Below are 22,551 nucleotides of genomic sequence, written 5' to 3'. Positions count from 1 at the left end.
AGCTGCGGTACAATACGTGCAAAAAATGAGCTCTAACATTAGCTGCGGTACAATAGGTGGAAAAAATATCAGCTCGTATACATTAGCTGCGGTACAATATATGCAAAACATTAGCTCTTACACATTACCTGTGGTGCAATAGATACAAAAATTGAGCTCGTAAATATTAGCTGTGGTACAATAGATGCAAATAATGAGCTCGTGTACATTAGCTGCGTTACAATAGATGCAAAAAAAAAATGAGCTCTTACACATTAGCTGCGGTACAATACATGCTAAAAAAATGAGCTCGTACACATTAGCTGCGGTACAATACATGCAAAAAAATGAGCTCGTATACATTAGCTGCGGTACTATACATGCAAAAAATGAGATCTTTAACATTAGCTGCGGTATTACAGATGCAAATAATGAGCTCTGATACATTAGCTGCGGTACAATACATGCACAAAAAGAGCTCGTATACATTAGCTGTGGTACAATGGATACAAAATATGAGCTCTTATACATTAGCTGCGGTACAATAGGTGCAAAAAAATGAGCTCGAATACATTACCTGCGGTACAATAGATGCAAAACATTACCTCTTAGACATTAGCTGCGGTACAATACATGAAAAAAATGAGCTCATATACATTAGCTGCGGTAAAATACATGCAAAAAATAAACTCTTATACATTAGCTGCGGTACGATACATGCAAAAAATGAGCTCTTTAACATTAGCTGCGGTACGATACATGCACAAAAAGAGCTCGTATACATTAGCTGCGGTACAATAGATGCAAAAAAAATGAGCTCTTACACATTAGCTGCGGTACGATACATGCAAAAAAATTAGCTCGTATACATTAGCTGCGGTACGATACATGCAAAAAATGAGCTCTTTAACATTAGCTGCGGTATGATACATGCACAAAAAGAGCTTCTATACATTAGCTGTGGTACAATGGGTACAAAAAAAGAGCTCTTATACATTAGCTGCGGTACAATAGGTGGAAAAAAATCGAGCTCTTAAATATTAGCTGCGGTACAATACATGCACAAAATGAGCTCGTGTACATTAGCTGCGGTACAATAGATGCAAAAAAATGAGCTCTTATACATTTGCTGCGGTACAATACACAATGCAAAGGTGTTCCAGCCTAAGTGTTCCAGCGCAAGTGTTCCAGCCAAAGTGTTCCAGCCAAAGTGTTTCAGCAAAAGTGTTCCAGCCAAGTTGAAAGCTGTGTAGCGAGAGGATCCAACTCAAGCTATCTGATCACAGGCGGAGCGAGCGAGCGAGCAAAGGGCGGCGGACCGAGCGAGCGAGCGAGCAAAGGGCGGCGGACCGAGCGAGCGAAGGGCGGAGCGAGCGAGCGAGCGAAGGGCAGAGCGAGCAAACGAGCAAGCGAAGGGCGGCGGAGGGAGCGAGCGAGCGAACGGACACCTGTGATCAAATAGCTCGAGCTGGATCCTCTCCCTGCACAGCTTTCAACTTGGCTGGAACACTTTTGCTGGAACACTTTTGCTGGAACACTGTTGCTGGAACACTTGGGCTGGAACACTGTTGCTGGAACACTTGGGCTGGAACACCTGCACATTAGTAGTACATTAGCTGTAACAAAACATTAGCTCTTAAACATTAGCTGCGGTACAATAGATGCAAAAAAATGAGCTCTTATACATTAGCTGCGGTACAATACATGCAAAGAAATGAGCTCTTATACATTAGCTGCGGTACAATACATGCAAAGAAATGAGCTCGTATACATTAGCTGCGGTACAATATATGCAAAAAATGAGCTCTTAAACATTAGCTGCGGTACAACAGATGTACCGCACACCAACAGATCCAGACCCACTGGCTGCACTCCACTGGCTGTAACACAGAAGATGCAGTACATTAGCTCTCAGACATTCGCTATAGTATATTAGCTGTTGTTCATTAGCTGTAACACATCTGCTGCAATAAATTAACTGCAATACACTAGATGTGGCATATTAGCTGTAGTATAATAGCAGCAGTAAATTACATAGACACTGTTTTTTAAGAGCATATTCTCTTAAACAGTTGTCAGCTGTCAAACCCTATCCTGCAACAAAAGAGCTATTCACACTATTTTGGATTCATAATGTGATAAATCGACATCTCTAAAAACCTCTCTCTCTCAAACAAAACCTTCTAATTTTTACACAAATGAGGACATTTTAAAATAGAGTCCTCATTTGCAGGTTGAAAATGTTTCTACACAAATAAAATCATCCTCTCGTAGGTAAACAACTGGAGCACTAACTTTTACACAATTCACCTGTATTATTTGAGATGTAAAAGTTTTAAGTCCATGAAAAGAAAACTTCACAAGTGAGTGGACGAGTCTTGTCCTACAGCTCTCTTATAAAAAGAACCCAAAGTGAAAATGTAGTACATTACGGCCAAAGCCTCAACAAATACAAATCAGGTTGTTTTTTGTCGGTCATTTTTTTCGGGGTTGCTTTTTGGTGTCTAATTTCTGTAAGTTAACTGTGGCAGCACTGAAACTCACCTTTCCCTGAAAGCATATATATATACATTTTCATTCAGCTTTTAGCATTTATTGTGTGCGCCAAGGTAGAATTAGCTTCACTGCCTTAGCTAGTCATGGTAACGATCACAACAAAGGAGCTTATTACATAAAAACAGCCATTCACAATGTGAACCCGAGGACTTAACTCAAGTGAAAACCTATGGAAGGTGAATAAAGATGTTATTATTTATTCTTTATTACTAGCACCAGTTCTTCAAGTGGATGTAAAACTGCACAAGCTACAAAATCCCACAACTTTAATTGTTCAAAAATATTACAAAACAAATGCAAAAATAAAAATTAAAGTTGGATAATAGACTCAAAACCAATAGGACCAACATGCCAAGTGATTAATACACTAAAACAAGGCTTGTTAAAAGAATATACTATATATAGCAAATACTGTTAGGAATGATAAATAAAACAACCAAAGACACCCCAAAACGCACACACAACATTACATACACGTGAAAATGCTGAAAGCTGTTATATCAACTGCAAATTTAAAAAATGTGTACAGTTAAATATTTTTCTTCTTTATAAATGTAGGATTTTAACATTTGTTTTATTTGAGATGATTTATTGTAGGCTCTTCAATAGGGCTCTACAAGTAGGATGCGCCATCTTGTGTTGTACTACAAATACAGTAAATTATAAATAGTAAACAATGGCTGGTTGTTAGTTTATACACTATTAATCTCACTTAACACACTATACTAAACTTCAGCAGTTGAAGAGAGAGGGGATGTAATGAAATTATGAAAAATCAGAGGTAATGTGCAATATTAAGTGAAGAGCAGTTTAATTCAAACCAACTGGTTCAAGGAGGTGACACAACAGTACCTGTTCAGCCGACTACACAAGGAGGTCAACACAACACACGCACACAATAGAGACACAACAGACACAGCAGAGATGCAACGGACACAGAGACATGACAGACACGACAGAAACACAACACACACACACACACACACACACACACACACACACACACACACACACACACATACACACACATACACACACACATACACACACACACACACAACCGAGACACATAAAGTGTAATATTAAGCAGGGATGAGAATGACAAATGGAAAAAAACTCGGAAAATGTCCGCCGAAGCCGCGGAAAATTCTCATCCCTGATTAAGTGAAGAGCAGTTTAATTCAAACCAGTGGATGTTGAACTTTGGTGCAGCTGAATGGGTTTCAGTTAACTTTAAAGTGAAATAACCTTTTTGAGAGATATAAGCTGAGAAGCTCACGCTAATAATGACAGACAACTGCAGCAGTAATTAACACAAGTATTCAGAAGCCAAGTTAACTCGCTAGCCGTTGAACATCAGTGCTGCTTTAGCCCGCTAGCTAAATTAGCCCGCTAGCTAAATTAGCCCGCTAGCTCAATTAGCCTCTTAGCGCTCAAACATGACAAAACACAACTCTTGACATGTCGCTAACTTAATGTACAACAACACAACGCTACTGGTTAAAAGAATTTATCTTCTTACCGTATGTAACGCCAAAAGCACTGCCAGCAGCAACTTCTCCGCGGACGCGGACGTGGACGTGTCCTCTCCTGCCGACGACGTGTCCTGATGGTTCCTGATGTTTCCTGATGTTTCCAGAAGTTTCCAGATGTATCCAGATGTGGCGACGACGAAGCTGCATCTGCAGGCTGAGCAGAAACTTCTAGAGAGCAGCGGAGCTACGGCTGCTGATTGGTCCAGAGCAGGCAGCGTGATCGATGACGTCACCACCTTGGCGCCACTGCTCGGATTTGCTAGCTAGCACCGTTTGGTAAATTGTATTTCCTAGTTAGCTGACCCTGTTCAGTATATTTTGTTAGCCGGTTAGCTTGCCCTGTTCTGTATATTTTGTTAGCCATTTAGCTAGCCCTGTTCTGTATATTTTGTTAGCCGGTTAGCTAGCCCTGTTCTGTATATTTTGTTAGCCATTTAGCTAGCCCTGTTCTGTATGTTTTGTTAGCCGGTTAGCTAGCCCTGTTCTGTATATTTTGTTAGCCGTTAGTTAGCCCCGTTCTGTATATTTTGTTAGCCGGTTTGCTAGCCTTGTTCTGTATATTTTGTTAGCCATTTAGCTAGCCCTGTTCTGTATATTTTGTTGGTCGGCCAACAGGTAAGACTTTAAACCAGCGGGACATGTGGAACAGAAGGTGTTTTCTGAGCTCCACAGCGGCTCACACTGCAGTACAAAGTTGGACAGAGTTTTGCTAGCTTAGCCTGTGGCAGCATATTAAATCCAACTGCACTAGCATTTTTGGTTTCCTCATTTTTTAACTGTTACGGTTCATTTTAGTGGCCTTTGTCAAGTGCAAGTGAACACAATTGCTAGATATCAGTCAACAGTTAGGACACACATTCTCATTCAGTGGTTTTTATTGATTTTAATTACTGTCCACTTTGTAAATGAATACTGGAGACAACAAAACTGTGAAAGAACACATATGGAATTATGTAGTGTACTGAAAAAATGTTAAACCAGATTATGTTTTATATTTTAGATTCTTTAAAGTAGCCCCCTTTGTGCTTTGATGACAGCTTTGCACACTCTTGGCATTCTCTCCATCAGCTTCATGAGGTCTCCTGGATGGTTTTCCAACAGCCTTGAAGGACTTCCCAGAGGTGCTGATGGAGTTGCTCCTCAATGGAGACGTTGAAGTGGATGTAAGTGTCTCTCTGATCTACTGTACAGTCTGCATGTATCTGTGTACCATGGAGTGGGTGTGAAAAACTTTTACTTTACTGTTTCTGTCTTCCTTGTTAAAGCAGTTTTCATTTTTTGTCCTTTAAACTGTTATTGAGTTTGAAGAAAATGTTGAAACTATGTCTGCGTTCCAATATTTCCATGTATGTATGACACCAGAAACAGATTTATTCTGTCCTGATACATAGCATGTTAAATGTAGTTTACTAAAACCAGGATTTCTACTACATGTGGAGGGATTCTGAAGTGTGCACCCAAATGCTTTTCCGTCCATTCTGAGCCACAATTCTCTGCACAGTTACGTCACCAACATTACACGAGTATCAACAAGCTTCAAGAGCAAACAGATGACAGCCCATTTCACTCCACAGATGGTGAAAGTTGAAGTGATTATTAGTTGTATCCGTGCTGCATGAAACAATCAGGACTTTATGAGGGCAGCTGGAGTTCAGACTGGAAGTAAAAAGAAGAAGGAAGTGATTTGGAATGCAGCATATGTACAGAACACGTTGCATCCAGAAGTACATGATGTGTGTTCAGTTTACTCTTAGAGTTGTGCACATTCTCAGATAGATGTTAATATGTTGATGCACGCTACAGTTTATTAGTCCGACTTGGATATTACTTAAGACCGATACAAAAAACGATTTCTAGAAATGTTGGCCAACTGAAAAGTATGAACATGACAAGTATGAGCATGTACAGCATTCAATACTTAGTTGGGGCTCCTTTTGCCTGAATTACTGCAGCAATGCAGCGTGGCATGGACTCGATCAGTCTGTGGCACTGCTCAGGTGTCATGAGAGCCCAGGTTGCTCTGATAGTGGCCTTCAGCTCTTCTACATTGTTGGGTCTGGCGTATCGCATCTTCCTCTTCACAGTACCCCATAGATTTTCTGTGGGGTTAAGGTCAGGCAAGTTTGCTGGCCAATTAAGAACAGGGATACCATGGTCCTTAAACCAGGTACTGGTAGCTTTGGCACTGTGTGCAGGTGCCAAGTCCTGTTGGAAAATGAAATCTGCATCTCCATAAAGTTGGTCAGCAGCAGGAAGCATGAAGTACTCTAAAACTTCCTGGTAGATGGCTGTGTTGACCTTGAACCTAAGAAAACACAGTGCACCAACACCAGCAGATGACATGGCAGCCCAAACCATCACTGACTGTGGAAACTTTACACTCCACCTCCAGCAACGTGGATTCTGTGCCTCTTCTCTCTTCCTCCAGACTCTGGGACCTTGATTTCCAAAGGACATGCAAAATTCACTTTCATCAGAGAACATAACTGTGGACCACTCAGCAGCAGTCCAGTCCTTTTTGTCTTTAGTCCAGGCGAGACGCTTCTGACACTGTCTCTTGTTCGAGTGGCTTGACACAAGGAATGCGACAGCTGAAAGCCATGTTTTGCACACGTCTGTGGTGGTGGTTCTTGAAGCACTGACTCCAGCTGCAGTCCACTCTTTGTGAATCTCCCCCACATTTTTGAATGGGTTTTGTTTCACAGTTCTCTCCAGGGTGCGGTTATCCCTATTGCTTGTCCACTTTTTTCTGCCACATCTTTTCCTTCCCTTCACCTCTCTATTGATGTGCTTGGACACAGAGCTCTGTGAACAGCCAGCCTCTTTAGCAATGACCTTTTGTCTCTTGCCCTCCTTGTGCAAGGCGTCAATGGTCGTCTTTTGGATGACTGTCAGGTCAGCAGTCTTCCCCATGATTGTGTAGCCTACAGAACTAGACTGAGAGACCATTGAAAGGCTTTTGCAGGTGTTTTGAGTTAATTAGCTGATTAGAGTGTGGCACCAGATGTCTTCAATATTGAACCCTGCCACAATATACTAATTTTCTGAGATACTGAATTTGGGATTTTCATTAGTATTCAGGTATAATCATCAAAATTAAGATAAATAAGCATTTGAAATATATCAGTGTGTGTGTAATGAATGAATATAATATACAACTTTAACTTTTTGAATGGAATTACTGAAATAAATAAACTTTTTCATGATATTCTAATTATATGACCAGCACCTGTATGTAGTGTGGAGACAGAGCCGCCAGTGTGGGACATGAGACTTTAAAGGAGTAGATGAAGACTGTTTGGATTCTCTTCCTTCTCATGTTGGCTTCATGGTGAATCCCTGCACAAGTGTTCAGCTGCATCTTTCCTGCTGAGCTGTTTAAAGAATCACTTTAACCTGACGGTGTGAATATGCAGGAAGGATGATAAAATAACCTCATATCAAAGAAAAGCTCACAGAAATGCTGATTTTATTATTAACATGCATCTAATACTTGTGTAATGATACCACATATGTGCTGCCTTTTAGCTAAATGTTGTTCCAAGGTGGCTAATTTCTGTGTTCTCTTTCAGTCAGTTTCATTAACCCTCCTGTTGTCCTCATTTATGGGCACCAAAAAATATTGTTTCTTTGTCTGAAAAAAATCAAAAAACTCAGCAAAAAAAATCCCCAAATTTCTGAAAACATGCAAAACCTTTAGGAAGAAAATTCCAATAATTCCTTAAAAATTTCCCTTAAAAATTTTATTTAAAAAAAATAAATAAATAAATCCCCCAAATTTGGCGAGAAAATTCTTGTAAATATTTTCAAAAAATGACTAAAAATCTTCCAAAAAAATCTGAAAAATATCTAAAGTGATTACATATATATCAGTAAAACTTCTAATATTTTCTTTAAGAACATTCACATAAAAATCAACCAAAATCCAGCGAAATTCGCTGGATTTTGGTTGATTTTTATGTGACTGTTCTTAAAGAAACATTTTTGACATTTCTTTTTTTCCACCAAAAAATGTTCAAAGATTTCCCAAAAATGTTGAAAATGTGGACATCAGAAGTTTCACTGTGAAAATACTTATTTTTCTCCACATTTTCAAACTTTAAAACGGGTCAATTTTGACCTGCAGGACAACATGAGGGTTAAGGAGCCTTAATATGAACCTAAATGCTTTTCAACCAGATTCAGCAGTGAAACAAATCCAGTAACAAACACGTCTTTGGTAATGAATGTGCAGCAGGTTGACTCAGTAACTAATTTAAAATCCTGTTTCTGAAGCCAACTGCTTCTCTTTATGTACAGTGTAATTGTTGTGTTTGTCCAGCAGATATCAGCATAACAGCAGCTATGAGGAGCGCTTGATGTGAATATTACAGAGCAAACAGTGAGCTTTAGACTGAGGCAGGGCTGCAGAGAACAACATCACGTGTTCATGCCAAGAGCAGTAAAGTCAAAATGTAGAAGAAAAGGAGATAAAAGCAGTAAAACTCCTCCCTACACGATGAACTCTTGTTTCAGATGTCTGTAACTTTATTCATGTGTGAAGCTGAAGGATTAAACAAACCTGACAACCAGCAGAAAGAATAATGCTGGTGTTTGTGTCTGAACTAAATCCAACCAGTTCAGCTGATCAGACGTCTGATAGTTTATTTGTGGATTCAATCCAAAGTGGCAGAAACTAGTAAATACGACATCATTTCCTGTTTCCTCGTTTCTGACTGTGACATGACGACACAAACTTAACTGCGTGTGGTCTTTGTTCTTTTGTGTTTTGTTTCAAGTTAAAACCAACTTTTTTCTAGTTTCAAGATTTAAAAAAAAAAAACAACAAAAGAAACTCCATCTAATGTCTGATCTTGGATTGTGCAGATTTCTTGTTTCATTTCTCATTTGGTATCAGCAGTAGAACTGAGGACAGACAGGCAGCAGAATGGGAACAGACTGTGTGAACATCAGCAGGTTTTTCCTTCAACAGATTCTGACTGTCTCTCTGACTCCTGCTGAGCCTGAAGGATCTGTCTGACTCACCGTTTCTACCTGTCAATGAAACATTTCTATCAGAAGTTCAGACTGACCAGTTTCTACATCCACAGTCATTCATTTCTCATTTCTGGCGTTTCTTCTTCACACTCTCCACAGTCGTTGTGTTTCAGAGGCTGATGTGAACAGAAAGCAGCTTTTATAAAGGATGTAGATGTGGTTGATGTGAACATGAGGAAGAATCACAGCAACGTGTGAACATTAAAGGTCAGATCAGACTTTACTGTTCCTGTGGGGAGAAGTTGTCATGTTTCAGCTCTGCTCTGGCTGTTTCCTCCACAGATGAAGGTAGAACGTCTCTGGAGCTGATGTGAATTCAGCAGCATCAAGGTAACATGATTGACTCTGGATGATTGGAGCAGCTGCCACTGCAGCCTCTGACTGGATATAGTGGACTTGGATAAAGAGAAACATGTCAGATGTTGAAGAGCTTTTCAGTTTTTAGATGGAGTGTTGAGGTGAAGCAGCTGTCCCAAAGCTGGACAGGTTTCCTCCAATCAGAGCTGAGTGCATTTGTCATGTGACTGAGAAGAAGGAGGAGAACTAATGTGTGACTCTCCCAGCAGGTTGTTGTGTTTGTCTGCTATGCATCAGTGTGAGGACAGAGAGGAGGGAAGATCTCTGTGTGGGGAACAGGAGAACCAGAGCAAAGCTCAGAGGTGAGATGAGCATCTCTAACTGTCAGAGCTCCGCATCACATCACTGCTGTCATTATTCACTCTCACAGCTCTGTGTGTTGAAGCCCAGAGCAGCAGAAAACACACACTGCTCAACCTGGACCTGGGCTTGGACCTGGACCTACCTGGATCCAGCTGTGTGTCCATGAAGAGTGACTGGTCAAAGGAGCATCCCCTTCATTTCAGACGATCTGCAGGTGGAAGGTGAGACAGTAAAACTGACAGAAAGACATTTCAGACTCAAAGTTTTTGTTGGGTTTATTAACAGCTTGAAGATGTTTTTCATCATTTTTTTTCTGTTGTGGTTTTGTTAGAGGATCCAGCAGCAGAGACCAGACTGTCCTGAACCCAGCTGTCTGTCCTTCAAGAGCGACTAGTCGAAAGATGAATTAATGAACTTTTAAGACGTCCGTCCATCTGCTGATCAGATGTAAGCTGGAACTGACAGAGTCACTTATTCTAGAACAGAACCAGTTTGTACGACGTGTTGTCCGACCTGGCCCCATATTATATATTAGGATATTAGGATAGAATATTAGGCTGAGACACTACAGTAGTATCATTGGTGTATATTTACCTGAGTAATTTAATTAATAAAGATTAAAACCCTACAAAAATGATCTAAAAAGCAACTTTATCTTTACCTGACTGGAATAAATATTAGGCTGAGACACTACAGTAGTATCATTGGTGTATATTTACCTGAGTAGTTTAATTAATAAAGATTAAAACCCTACAAAAATGATCAAAAATGCAACTTCACCTAACTATGATAAATATCAAGGCTGAGATCCTCCAGTGTTTTTAATCAGGGAGATGAACCTGTCTACTTTGAGGAGGTTCCTGCTGCCGGCCTTTCTACCTGTAAACACACAGAGAAGCAGCCTTTTATTTACTTTAGTCAACTGACTCACTCACTAAGCTGCTAACAGAGCAGGCTTGTTTTGTTTCAACCCTGACCTTATTCAGATGCTGTTTCAAATCGTTTGTCCTTGCACAACTTCAACAGTAAGTTTTGTGAAACTTTCAGTCCCTAAATTTCTTTCTATTTTTACTTAACCTTTAAGTAACCACAGAGTCCCTTGAGATTAGAACCTCATTTTTGAGGGAGACGGGACCCAGAAGGCACATCATTATAAAGTTATGTAAGATTATAAATTTTATATATAGATTATAAGTAAACACAGGAGCAAAGTTCAGCACAGCAAAGGTGAAAATCTATTTTCATTGTGTTTTCTGGTTTTTATAATCTTGGAGGTGTGCAAAAAGCTTGTATAAAAGGAAGTATATAGTAGAGAGTCATCCAGCTTTACAAGCCAATCAGATTTCAACCAAAGGGCCACCTCACACCTAACTAACCAATAAGCAGGCAACTCAGACTGTGATTGACAGCTGGCAGACAGCGTGTTCTTCCTGAAGGGGGTGGGGACAGAAGCAGCTTATTAAAAACATTTAGAACAACCTTAAAAGCAGAAATTTTACAGTCATGGAGAAATGAACCGTCTTTGCAGCATTTTGAGCTGACAAACTGAAACTGTGGGGAATAATTTGCTGAAAAGAGGACTTTTAAAACAACCAAGCGGTTAAAATAAACGAAACAAAATCCAGCTTTTTAGTTGCATTTGCACTCTTCAGTTACACATCATTTGATCAGAGCTTTCAACTCTCCAAGGAGACAAAAATCTTTAAGCTGTAGAATGTTCTGAAGGTTATTCTATGACCAGGGAGTGAAATAGGAGAAGGCTGATCTGCTGAATTCTCTGAATATCCTGAGGTCCCTGTATAGCAGCCATTTAGATGAGCGAGACTTATTCAAGAGCTGTTGGTAAGTGATAGAAAATTCCACCAGTGAGAAGAGAGTTTAGCCAGTGTTGGTCTGTAAATAAAATATAGCAGTGCCACTCTGTCCTTAGGCTTAGTTAAGGCCAAGAAACCAGATCTTACGGTAGACGGTGATGTGTCTGGACAGTGAGATTGAAAATGTAGAAAGCTCGAATACACAACGTCTAGGCAGTGAAGAGTGGTAGTAAATAATGTCTTTATAGACACTTAAGAACCTGGGCTGTACCAGGCTGTCCTACTTTTACCTGTTTCTATAATAAAACCCAGCAGGCTAACCCTCAGTTTTTTTCACCAGGTACTTAATATACACTATAAAAGGGAGATTATTATCTACCCACATACTTGTAGGAAGATACTTGTTCAGTTAAATTCCCATATAAAGACTTAATGCTATCAGTCTGTAATATCTGGGAGCGATCTCTTGAATTATAGTGTCAGTTTCCTGAAATAATTTCAATATCAACGATTAAAACCCAACAAAAATTCTATACAACTTCATCTGACAGTAATAAATATCAAGGTTTAGTATTAACCCATTAGTATTATTTATTATGGAGATTAACTGAATTAATTTAGATTTAAAGTCTTATCCCCACAAAAAATATACACAAAAACCCAGCAAATCCAAGGATTCTAACTGCATAGTGCTGTCGGTGGGACATTGCTCTATGACTGTGGCACATTTTTAAATTCATTAATTTTATCGGGAATCAATTTAAAAGAAAAGAAATGTAGATAATCAGAAAAATGTAGCACGTCAGATCTGATAATCTGGCCAGGTTGTTAACCCCTATTACAAAGAATGCTTTTTATTTCATGTGAGTGCAGAATAAAGTCAATAACCGGATGAAAGGCTGTTTTTTTTTCCCACAGGAATGCAAGTAAAGCTGAATGAATCAGTTACTTATCAGTCATTCTGAGCTTATCACAGTGATATCAGTAGAGTTTATATGCTAACTGATACCTGACCATAAGTGATTTATCACATGGAGTGCCAGAGCAGAAGAGAGAAAGACCTGTTTGAGGTAAATAGGAAAGAGTGTTGCCACTGACGATTTGTCCACCAGAGAGCACTGATGGGTTTGTTTTTAAAATGTTAAACTGCTCATCTTGATTACGATTTAATAATACGCAGATTGAATCGACTTTCATAAAAAAATATTTGAGCTAAAGCATGAACTTCTCTATTTTATAGGAAGTTTTGTTTAGTTTTTTTTCAGGTAAAGGAACTGGAGTGCCGACTGTATTTCGTCGTTGACTGAAGGTTTTTCCCAGTGTATTATTATTGCACTTTTATAAACTGTAGTCTCAGAGGAAACAATAAGATAAAACTGATGACCTCTGTACAGTTTATTTTCTCAGACTTTAGAAAGCTTTTCTAAACTCTGATGTAATGAAAAATGTTGAAATGAATTGCATCTGTAACATGCTGAGCTGTTTTACTGTCTGTGCATGACTTAACGGGACTCTAACATCTTTCCCTCGCTCTCTTGTTTGCTTTCAAAAAGGGAAGTGAAAAGGTTTGTTGTGTCTCTGCTCTGTGCTTCAACATCATGCGTGTTCCTGTGATGCTACAGTGTCGCTGTAAAGGTTAATGTCATTCGTTAGAACCAACAAAAGGAAAACCAGAAGTGATATATCACAACAGCCAAAGTGGCTATTTGTTGCCTTTTTGTTTCGCTTCCTTCAGTCTCAGATGTAGCATCACACTGCTCCGTCTGTCTGCCTATACTCTTTCATGCACATGATTTATTTTGAGCACAATTTACAGGACAAGAAATTAACACTATCAAGTAAAATAGTGTAAAATCTGAACTGTAGGTGGTTTTTGTTTTAGTCTGTCTTGTCACTCAAGCAAGTACACACTTAAATTTATGTTTCTGTCTCTCTGTTGATGGTAAAATAGTGCGATTTGCTTGTGGATTCCACCTGCCGCAGTGCATACAAAAGTCAGTTTCTTGCCCTGATTAAATACTGTGTTGTGTGTGTGAAATGTCAGTGAACTGTGTCATGACCTGTGTGGGTTTTTCATCTCTTTAGTTGGGTCGAGATCTTCAGCAGTATCAGAGTCAGGCTAAGCAACTCTTCAGGAAACTCAATGACCAGAGTCCCACACGCTGCACTTTAGAAGCCGGTTCAATGGCATTTCAGTGAGTATGAAGCACAATTTAAAGACCATTACACTGCATTTGTCATAATTGTCCATAATTGTCATTGTCAATAATGGTTTCTTAACAGTTCTGAAGAAATTATGCAACAGAGACTTTACAAAAATCACCTAAAAGATTAATTTTTCTGTGTTTCTACCCAGTAGGGCTGAACGATTTAGCGGAAACCTGACTGTGATTTCCACTGTGATTTCATTTTGCGTCGTAGTTTCATTTAAAGCTGAGCGTCAGTTTAATACTAACTGTATAATAGATTGATAGCATGTGATGAAGTATGACCACATGAGATACTATTAAATGAGGATGGCCTGAATTTATTAAACCACTGGTCAGACATGCTGCAAATTTTGGTTATAAAATATTGAGACTTGGCTTAAAATTTACCACAGCATGCAGCCATATTATTTGTGTGTGTGTGTGTGTGTGTGTGTGTGTGTGTGTGTGTGTGTGTGTGTGTGTGTGTGTGTGTGTGTGTGTGTGTGTGTGTGTGTGTGTGTGTGTGTGTGTGTGTGTGTGTGTGTGTGTGTGTGTGTGTGTTTGTATCAATAGGTAGAATGAACAAAATTGCTGATACCATTGTTTTAAATTGCAATCTTAATTTGAAAATTGATTGCCTGTTCATCCTGACTATGATGTTTAATTTCTGATCACACTTTTGCTTCTCCTTCCAGTTATTTTATAGAGAAAGGCGTGTGCTACCTCGTGCTGTGTGAAGCCAGCTTCCCCAAGAAGCTAGCCTTTGCTTACCTAGAAGACCTGCAGGCAGAGTTTCACGAGCAGCACGGAAAGAAGGTTTCCACGGTGTCCCGCCCCTACTCCTTCATCGAATTTGGTAAGAAAAAGACGGAACCAGGAGAAACTTTGTAAAGCACCTCTGATCACAACGCTGACATTAAAGGACCAGCACGTTGGATTTAGTTTGATCTGGTGGTGAGGTTACAAATTGCAACCAAATGAATACCTTTTTCAGTGTGTAGGGATGCCTAAAACAACTGCCATTTCAACAACAACAAAAAAAACTTCTCCAAAGCAAGTTGTCATTTGTCTTTTCAGGGCTGCAGTAGAATCACATACTGTGGAAGATAATCAGCTCCTTATTTCGATATAAACAGCTCATTCTAAGATTATTGGAACACAGTAATTTGTAGTTGCACAAATAAAAACCTAATTATTGCATTTATTTTCATAGATCCGACTACATTCTACATAGTGGATGTTTAAATCTGTATCTGTTTTACCATCGCTAGTTGTTCTACTGTGCAGTGTGTTCAGTAAAATGTGTTTGTTTTAAATGCATTGGTGGCCAGTGCAATATATTTTAGAATGCATTAGGGCTGAACCCGAATATTTGGATATGTGAATATTCAGTTGTGACGGTGGTATGCAAATATTTATTTTGAGATCTGAATATCCGGATATGCCCCCCACCCGGACGATGTGGCGTGATCAGTATTAGAACTGTTAATTCGTCCCCCCCGGCCTCCTGTCAGACTTTGGGAACCGAACCAAATTCTCGGATATTCGTCCTTAATTGGGGCCGAATATCCGGAGCCCAGAAACTGCTATTCGGGCCAGCCCTAGAATACATACATTGTAGTAGTGGAGACTTATTATTAATGGAAGTGATCCACTCTGATTTTACTCTCCAGATAAACTCGATATCTTGTCCAGTCCAAATTAAAATCTGTATACTTTAGTATGTGGAATGTATTTTAATTTAATATAACATAAAATTGAGCAACCTAGTTAAGCTGAAACGCTGAGTTTTATCAGGGAATTGAAAAAAAAAAAAAAACCCTGATCTCTTTGTTAAGGTCAGTATCAACTATAACTACATTCCTGAGTGGCAAAAGTAACATAATTCAATCTGTTTTAAAGTTTTCAGGCTCAAAATTCTTGAAAACTGGAACCGAGTTTGTTACAGTGAAATGTGGAAGGTAAAAATCTAATGCAACCTCTCAGCCAACCACTGCATTGTCTCTTTTAGTTGGTTTTTGGTTAAAGCTTGCAGAGCCTCCACTGCTCATTTTGCACCACTGCATGCAATCTTGGTCAAAGGGAAAAGCGGTTCACTCTTAGAAAACTGATAAAGAAAGTTCCACTACACTGGATTAAGCGGATCTTTCCTGTCAGACTCTTACGTCTCTGTTTTTGATGTAAAATCCCTGAACGTGCAGATATAAAACCTGCAGGGGTTGTTGAGCTACAGTGAGGGCTGACAGTCATCTTCACAGCTAATGTAGTTTTGACATATTTTAAGGGAACAATATTTGTGTCTCTCTCCTTAGACACATACATTCAGAAAACCAAGAAGTCGTACATTGACAGCCGAGCGAGAAGGAACCTGGGCAGCATCAACACAGAGCTGCAGGATGTTCAGAGGATCATGGTGGCGAACATCGAGGAGGTGCTGCAGAGAGGAGAAGCTCTCTCTGGTGAGTCTCTGGTGTCTCTGACCTGTTCTGATGGTTGTACAACGGGGAGAGATTAGTGGGTTAGCGAGGCTTGAAGTGAGAGTTTTCATTGTCACTAAGGTGACTCTTTTAACCTGCTAGATCACCATGGTAACTGATGCTGTGGAGCAGGTTATATTTTAGTTCAAACTGGTTGGAAGAAGCATCTTCCTTTAACCAGAACATTTCCTGTTGATTTTTACAATGATATAGATTCTCAGCGGAGGGAATCTGCAAACTTGTTGAGCTGTATGTTACTAAAACCACTGAATGAAGCGGTTACAGTATTACACACTGTATGTCACCGTGTTGCCATGGGAACCTGACATGTTTTTAGCTGGTGATGCAGAAATCCTACTAATATGATTTTATGTCTAGTTTACACTGCTGGAACTGCAGCTAACAGAACACACATGAGAATATCCAATGATTCTACTGTTATTTATGACAGATTATTCAATGAAAAACATTTGTTTCACTTTGATTTGGCCGAAATTTAAAGTGATATCCTGCATTATGGGACAGTGTGAAACTTAAATGCTCTTCAATACAAAATGTTTGAATAGGTGAAGTTTAATCTACAGCTGTCAGTTACAAATAAGCAGCTCCATTCAGTAAAATCAGTGAAATAAATATATTAACACACAATTGCCAGTTTTCAGTTTTGCAGTAGCAGTCCTTTTACCATTATAAATTTTTGTATTTCTCACTGTTCTCCATTATAACAACCTGTTGACAGAAGCAGCTGCATACGAGTTAAACGCTTCCTTCTATGTGAATGCGCAGAGTTTGAAGCAGAAAATCTGAGTTCTGTCAAGCCGACTTACACAAAGAAAGCCCGGATATGTCAGTCTTGTTTCACAGTGCAGTTGGGTAGAACTCATGTCATTTTCTCACAGAATAAATAGAACAGTTTGACATCATGTTATGAGTTTTTCTGTGTTTGATTCTGTCCACTTCTGTGTCCTTTCTCCACTCTCCTCTTACCTCTTTTGTCTTCTACTCCCTCTCCCCTTCTTTCTCCTCCACACAGCACTCGACTCCAAGGCCAGCAACTTGTCCAGCCTGTCGAAGAAGTACAGGAGCGACGCCAAGTATCTGAACACCCGCTCCACCTATGCCAAACTGGCAGCCGGCGGCGTCTTTTTCATCATGCTCATTGTCTATGTACGCTTCTGGTGGCTCTGAGAGACGAAAGAGAAGGAGGAAGAAGGGGGTGTTGAAGTGGAAAATGACCTGCAAGGAGTCTGCAGACCTCGAAGAAAAAAAAAAAGATAAAAACAGGTTCCCTGCTCTCAATAAGACTTTTACAGACAAACCCGCCCGCTTCTGTTCTCGCCTGTCCATGGATGTGTGATCTGAATATAAATGATGTCACATACATAGTTTTATTATTAACCGTTAATGCTCTCGTAGTTGCCCTGGATCGGAGAGGGAATGAGTGAATGTGTGGGAGTGTTTATGAGCTGATTGTTTTTTTTTCCTGAAGTTGATTTGTGTGCGAGTGTCGAGTGGCTGATTCAATCTTGTATACCGTCTAATAATACAGAAAAGAGAAAAAAATCTAAACATTTTATTTATCCTGACCACATTACATGGGAAATACTAGTCATTTAACATGTTAATCATAATAGTGATGGACAACATTCAGTATCGACTACACATATTTGCAAAACACGGCATTAAGCTTCAGTAAGGACTTCAAATAGGCTTAGTAACAGGAAGTAATTGAAGTGGACTTTTTTAACACTGTATGGAAGCCTTGCAAATGTTATTCCACCTGCAGATTTCTTTGCCATTATGGGATGTCAGTGACCCTAAAAATGACTATAACTATTGAGAGGGACAGCAGTGACAGCATCCCACACTCATATATCCGCCTTTCCTTGCAGGTTAATCATTTTCTAGAAGAATAACCTGTAGTTGCATGTCAGTTTAGTGTGCACAAGTTGGTCCCGAAGGTGCTTGTCATCAACAAAGGACAGCAAACGGTCACTTTTTTCCTGTATTTCTCACATCATAGGCAACTAAGGAAGAGGTTTAATAATCTCAATTCTGAAAAACACATCTGGATAATTATAAGGTGTAATAATAGTTAGAAAATGTTATTTCTCTTATCAGTTCTCCACGTTAATCCTGGACATGTAGAGCTGGACTGTGATAATTCAAGTTTAAATAGCTGGTTTCAGTGAGAGTGGCTGGAATTTGCCATTAATGGAAATTCCAAAATGACCTCTGGAGAGAATTTTGGTGAAAATAATCCACTAATATCAAAGTTTATTTTCATTTACAAGATCTTAAATTCTTAAAGCCTCTTTTTAGTTGGTAATGAGCCATTAGAGGTGAACAGAAATATAGAATTTAACCCTAACAAACCGTTGTACAGTCCTTAATCTGCCCTGCATCCACACTCTCTGGAAACGTTATGCACCGTGACAGCACCTTTCTGCAAACAGGCATTTATTTTTTTTTTAAAAAATTGATGTCTGGTTGGGTCCTTTTACTCTGAAGTTTACACAAGTGCAGACTGGATTAAGTTGATTTAGGCTCAGAGCTTAGGTTTTGATCGGTAGCCGCTGTCTGCTTTCAGCTGGAAAAGGACACCACCTCTTTATTTTCTGTTCTGTCTGCTTTCTATGAATAAAATTATTTGCACAAAACTCCGCTCATGTCTGTCAGAGGACCTTTAGTTGACCTGATGGTTATGTGAAAATCAAGTTTTTTATTTTGTTGACATGTCCATTTGGGTTTTTATATGTGCTAGATGACATATATTATGAGCAAAAGCATCAGTTCACGCCATAGCTGTGCATTTCTGCCTCGAAGCTGTAGCTTACAGATGACAGAAACATGGATTCAGACAGCTACGGTTTCATACGTAACAAATGTCAGCTTAGATTGTGGGGTTTTCCATATCATTGTTCTGTTTAGGGTTGATTTCGGGTTCGAACATTCGTGGCTACATTACTCCAGTAATGTAATTTGCCATTAAGTAAGAGATAGAGTAGTTTTACAGTGTTTCAGCATATTCATAGGTGAGCTGGTGTGCTTGAGTTATAGCAGGTGGGTGGACACTTCGTAGATGTGCATATTATAGAGGAATTAATGGTGTTGGGGAGGGGTTATTGTCATTTTAAAAATTCTAACTTATGCTAACTACCAAGAAAGAAACCTGAATTCCTCACATTGAACTGATTCCCAGCAGCAGTGAAGTGCGAATTAAAAACATAACAGCTGTCTGCCATGTTATTTATTCAGCAATCAACACATGCACATGCAATGTGTGATTTGTTTTTACTTTAGTTTGCTGCTTTCTGGCGTTTTGACAGGGTTTGTGTGGAAGCTTGAGATCAGTTTTTGCTGCCTTTGTGCAATTTTCTAACATATTTATCATATTCTACTGGTTATTATTCCATTTCATTTACCTCCCATATTGTATATATTGGCCTCCTTTGCAGATGTTGTCAATTTTAATACTGTTTTGCTATATATGTACATTTGATTCTATTAATGTTGATTTTATTTCTTATTGCTTGTTGTTGTGCACCGTCCAGCGGAAGCTATTTATATTTTGGTCATGCCATGTACGATGACAATAAGGCCATTCTAATTCTAATTCTAAGTTTAATGTGATAGCTGTTTTTTGCATTTCTTAAGGAGGATGCATTAATTTCTCGGCCGCCTAGAAGCTTCCCAGTGGGCTGCTTCACCTGTACGCCTTGCTAGAGTCTAGGCATTATCTCTTTCTTTGAACAAAATAGATGGTATCATGGGAGAACCAAGGACTTGATCCATTTTTAATCAAATGTTCTCCTATATAATCCTTTTTTTTTTTTTTTTTTTTTAAAAGCTTTTTGATGTTTGCAATAGTGTTTGAAGTCCTGGTCAGCTGGTGTGCTGGAGCTGTAGCAGGTGCGTGGAAAGCAATGGTGTAGGAAGGGAATATTTTAATGCAAATCGTCTAACTTTGATAAGTACAGATGGGTTTTCCTGGGTTTAATCATTACCTCAAGAGGAACGTTAAACGAAAGCTGAATTGGTGCTTGAATCTAATTTTTTATAGTCCAGTCAAATACAAAATGTGTCATACAGTGAGAACAAAATGGAAATTCTGTCTTATGACGTGGCTGCTGGTTTCCCACCGAAAATCCGTAGTGTGGTGGGAAGATGCAGCTGATGTGAACCTGTGGATGCGTCCATCAGGTCTTCTGTAATGGCCACAATAAAAACGATGGCTTCCCACCTCATCCCAGCTGCTTCCCCAGTCTCTTCCCCTTCATCCTCTTCTCCTCAAACTCCCGTCTGATCCAATCAGAGCCGAGGGAAGCTGCGGAGACGGCAGCTGTACGGCAGAGGACAGGGTCATAAAGCGCAGAGGGCCGAAAGAGGAAGTCAAGGGACCTGGTGAGTTATTGCCCCACAAACGTACACACCGGGGCCTGGGAACCGGGAGCTTCTCACAGGGGGGGTTAGCATGGAGGGTTTTTGCACAGGCCTGGACCTGGTCTGCACTTCTTATATGCTTTATCACCTCATCACAGGGAAATGATGACCCCTCATACCTTCCTGTCATAACACTGCATGTCTATAAAAAAAAAAAAAAAAAAACACACCTTCAACTCAGTAATAAAATCAATGTAGTAAATTATCCTCCATCCCACTGCTACATGTTTACCCACATCTCATGCTGAAAATTGCCCTTTAGGCATATAAAAAAAATACGCCAAGAACAAAAACAGGATATAGAGTGGGAAGAGAGAGATGTGAGAAAGTGAGAAAGAGGAGGAACAAACAATATTCACCAAAGTAAAATGTATGTCACGCGAGATGAGCCATGAGTCAATTCCAGGTCAAAAACACACCTCTGCAAAACTGAAATGTATGTCAAGAATTACTGTAAAAGTCTCAGATTAATTTCCCAATGTAATGCACTGTAGGGTAAATATTTATCACGACACCTTCGCTCTTTTCCCAGCTGTATTTTCATGTATCTCTCCGTTTCTCCTAACAGATAACACTGCTGCTGTATTAATAGTGTCGCATCTTGAACACATGCATGAGCTGCGGCTGTGAGAAAGTGAGGGCCGAAGTGTGAATTCCAGCCATGGCTGTCTTTTAACAGCTTGTGAATTTATGATACAATTAACCCTGGAAGATATGCCGAGCGCACTCACTTTACACTCTCTCTGGAACTTTCAACGTGTGAGTCAAAAGCACAAACATGCAGGGAAACATGGTGCGCACATATGTTACACACTGAGCATGAAGAAAAGCCCGAAACATTCCCAAAACATGCTCAACCAGGTTCGAGATGTTGCATAAAATCAGCAGCAGATGATGTCAGGCGGTGAGAATTTATTGGATTTTAAAAAACACAAATAGATGGAAAAACTTTGTTATTGAAGGAAATGAAAAAAGTGTAAATGAGTGATGAAACACAGGCCTGTTTACAGCTCTTTGAAAATACATTTTTCAGCAGAATATTTTCTCAACTCATAAAAGGCACTAAATATATAGTGCCTTTGTATGTCATCATGATTTGGGCCTCCTAACAAACACTTTAACATGTTTTTAGTGTGTGTACACTGTAAAAAATATTCCATAAAAAACTGTGAAAATCTGGCAGCAAGTGTGCAACAAAACATACAAAAAATCTTGAATACTGTCACGTTCAAAAACTGTAACGAATTGTGGGATTAACATCAAATATCTCTAAAATAATGACATTTTTAGCTGATTGGAATAAAATTTAACTGTAATTTTATGGTCACTTTACACTGTAAAAGCATAAATGACTTTTGATGTGGACATTATTTACAGTTTTAGCTTGCTTATTTATGGCTCATTAACAAATTACTAATATTTTCTGTGATTTTTACATGATATTACGTGCAATTTAACAAACACTGCAAAACTTTTTTAAAAATTATTTATCATTTTTTTAAAAATGGATTTATTTTTAGTCCTAGTCCTTTGTATATTTTTTTTTCCAAATAAGAACAAATATCTTTAATTTGCCATTATTTTGGCTGGCAAAAATAGGGTAATTTTATCATCAAACAGAAAAGAATGAATAATCATTCATAAATAAATGTTTTTTTTTTAACAATTTACACGTAAATTAATACTTATTTTTGTGTGATTTTACTAGTTATTATTTGTAATTTAACAAAACTGGACAAATATGTAGAATAGCAATAAACTGTTAAAAAAATCCCAGTTACATACTATTTAAAACCTTTATTTTTTACAATTTAATTCTTCTATTCTATGCCTAACATAATTTTAACGTTCCCCACTTTTT

The 22,551-nt window shown here is 39.0% G+C and overlaps 1 protein-coding gene across 3 annotated transcripts; it reads left to right on the top strand.

Moving 5' to 3' along the window:
- Positions 1-9,655: 9,655 nt before the first annotated feature.
- LOC111573541 (vesicle-trafficking protein SEC22b-B) lies at positions 9,656-18,907 on the top strand. Of its 3 annotated transcripts, XM_055005548.1 has the most exons (7): positions 9,656-9,766; positions 9,850-9,988; positions 10,099-10,214; positions 13,667-13,776; positions 14,466-14,626; positions 16,083-16,229; positions 17,281-18,907. In XM_055005548.1, exons 4-7 carry the CDS (start codon positions 13,766-13,768, stop codon positions 17,433-17,435), a joined length of 474 nt encoding a protein of 157 aa, XP_054861523.1. In that variant the 5' UTR covers positions 9,656-9,766; positions 9,850-9,988; positions 10,099-10,214; positions 13,667-13,765; the 3' UTR covers positions 17,436-18,907. The 3 variants fall into 3 exon arrangements, with proteins under 3 accessions (XP_054861523.1, XP_054861524.1, XP_054861525.1); XM_055005549.1 differs by lacking the exon at positions 9,656-9,766 and having other exon boundaries at positions 9,808-9,988; XM_055005550.1 differs by lacking the exons at positions 9,656-9,766; positions 9,850-9,988; positions 10,099-10,214 and adding an exon at positions 12,970-13,146.
- The last annotated feature ends 3,644 nt before the right edge of the window (positions 18,908-22,551 follow it).

The sequence above is a fragment of the Amphiprion ocellaris genome, chromosome 20 (assembly GCF_022539595.1).
Source record: "Amphiprion ocellaris isolate individual 3 ecotype Okinawa chromosome 20, ASM2253959v1, whole genome shotgun sequence".
NCBI classification, from domain to species: domain Eukaryota; kingdom Metazoa; phylum Chordata; class Actinopteri; family Pomacentridae; genus Amphiprion; species Amphiprion ocellaris.
Note: the sequence above shows the minus strand (reverse complement) of the source record. Positions and strands in the feature narration are given on the sequence as shown.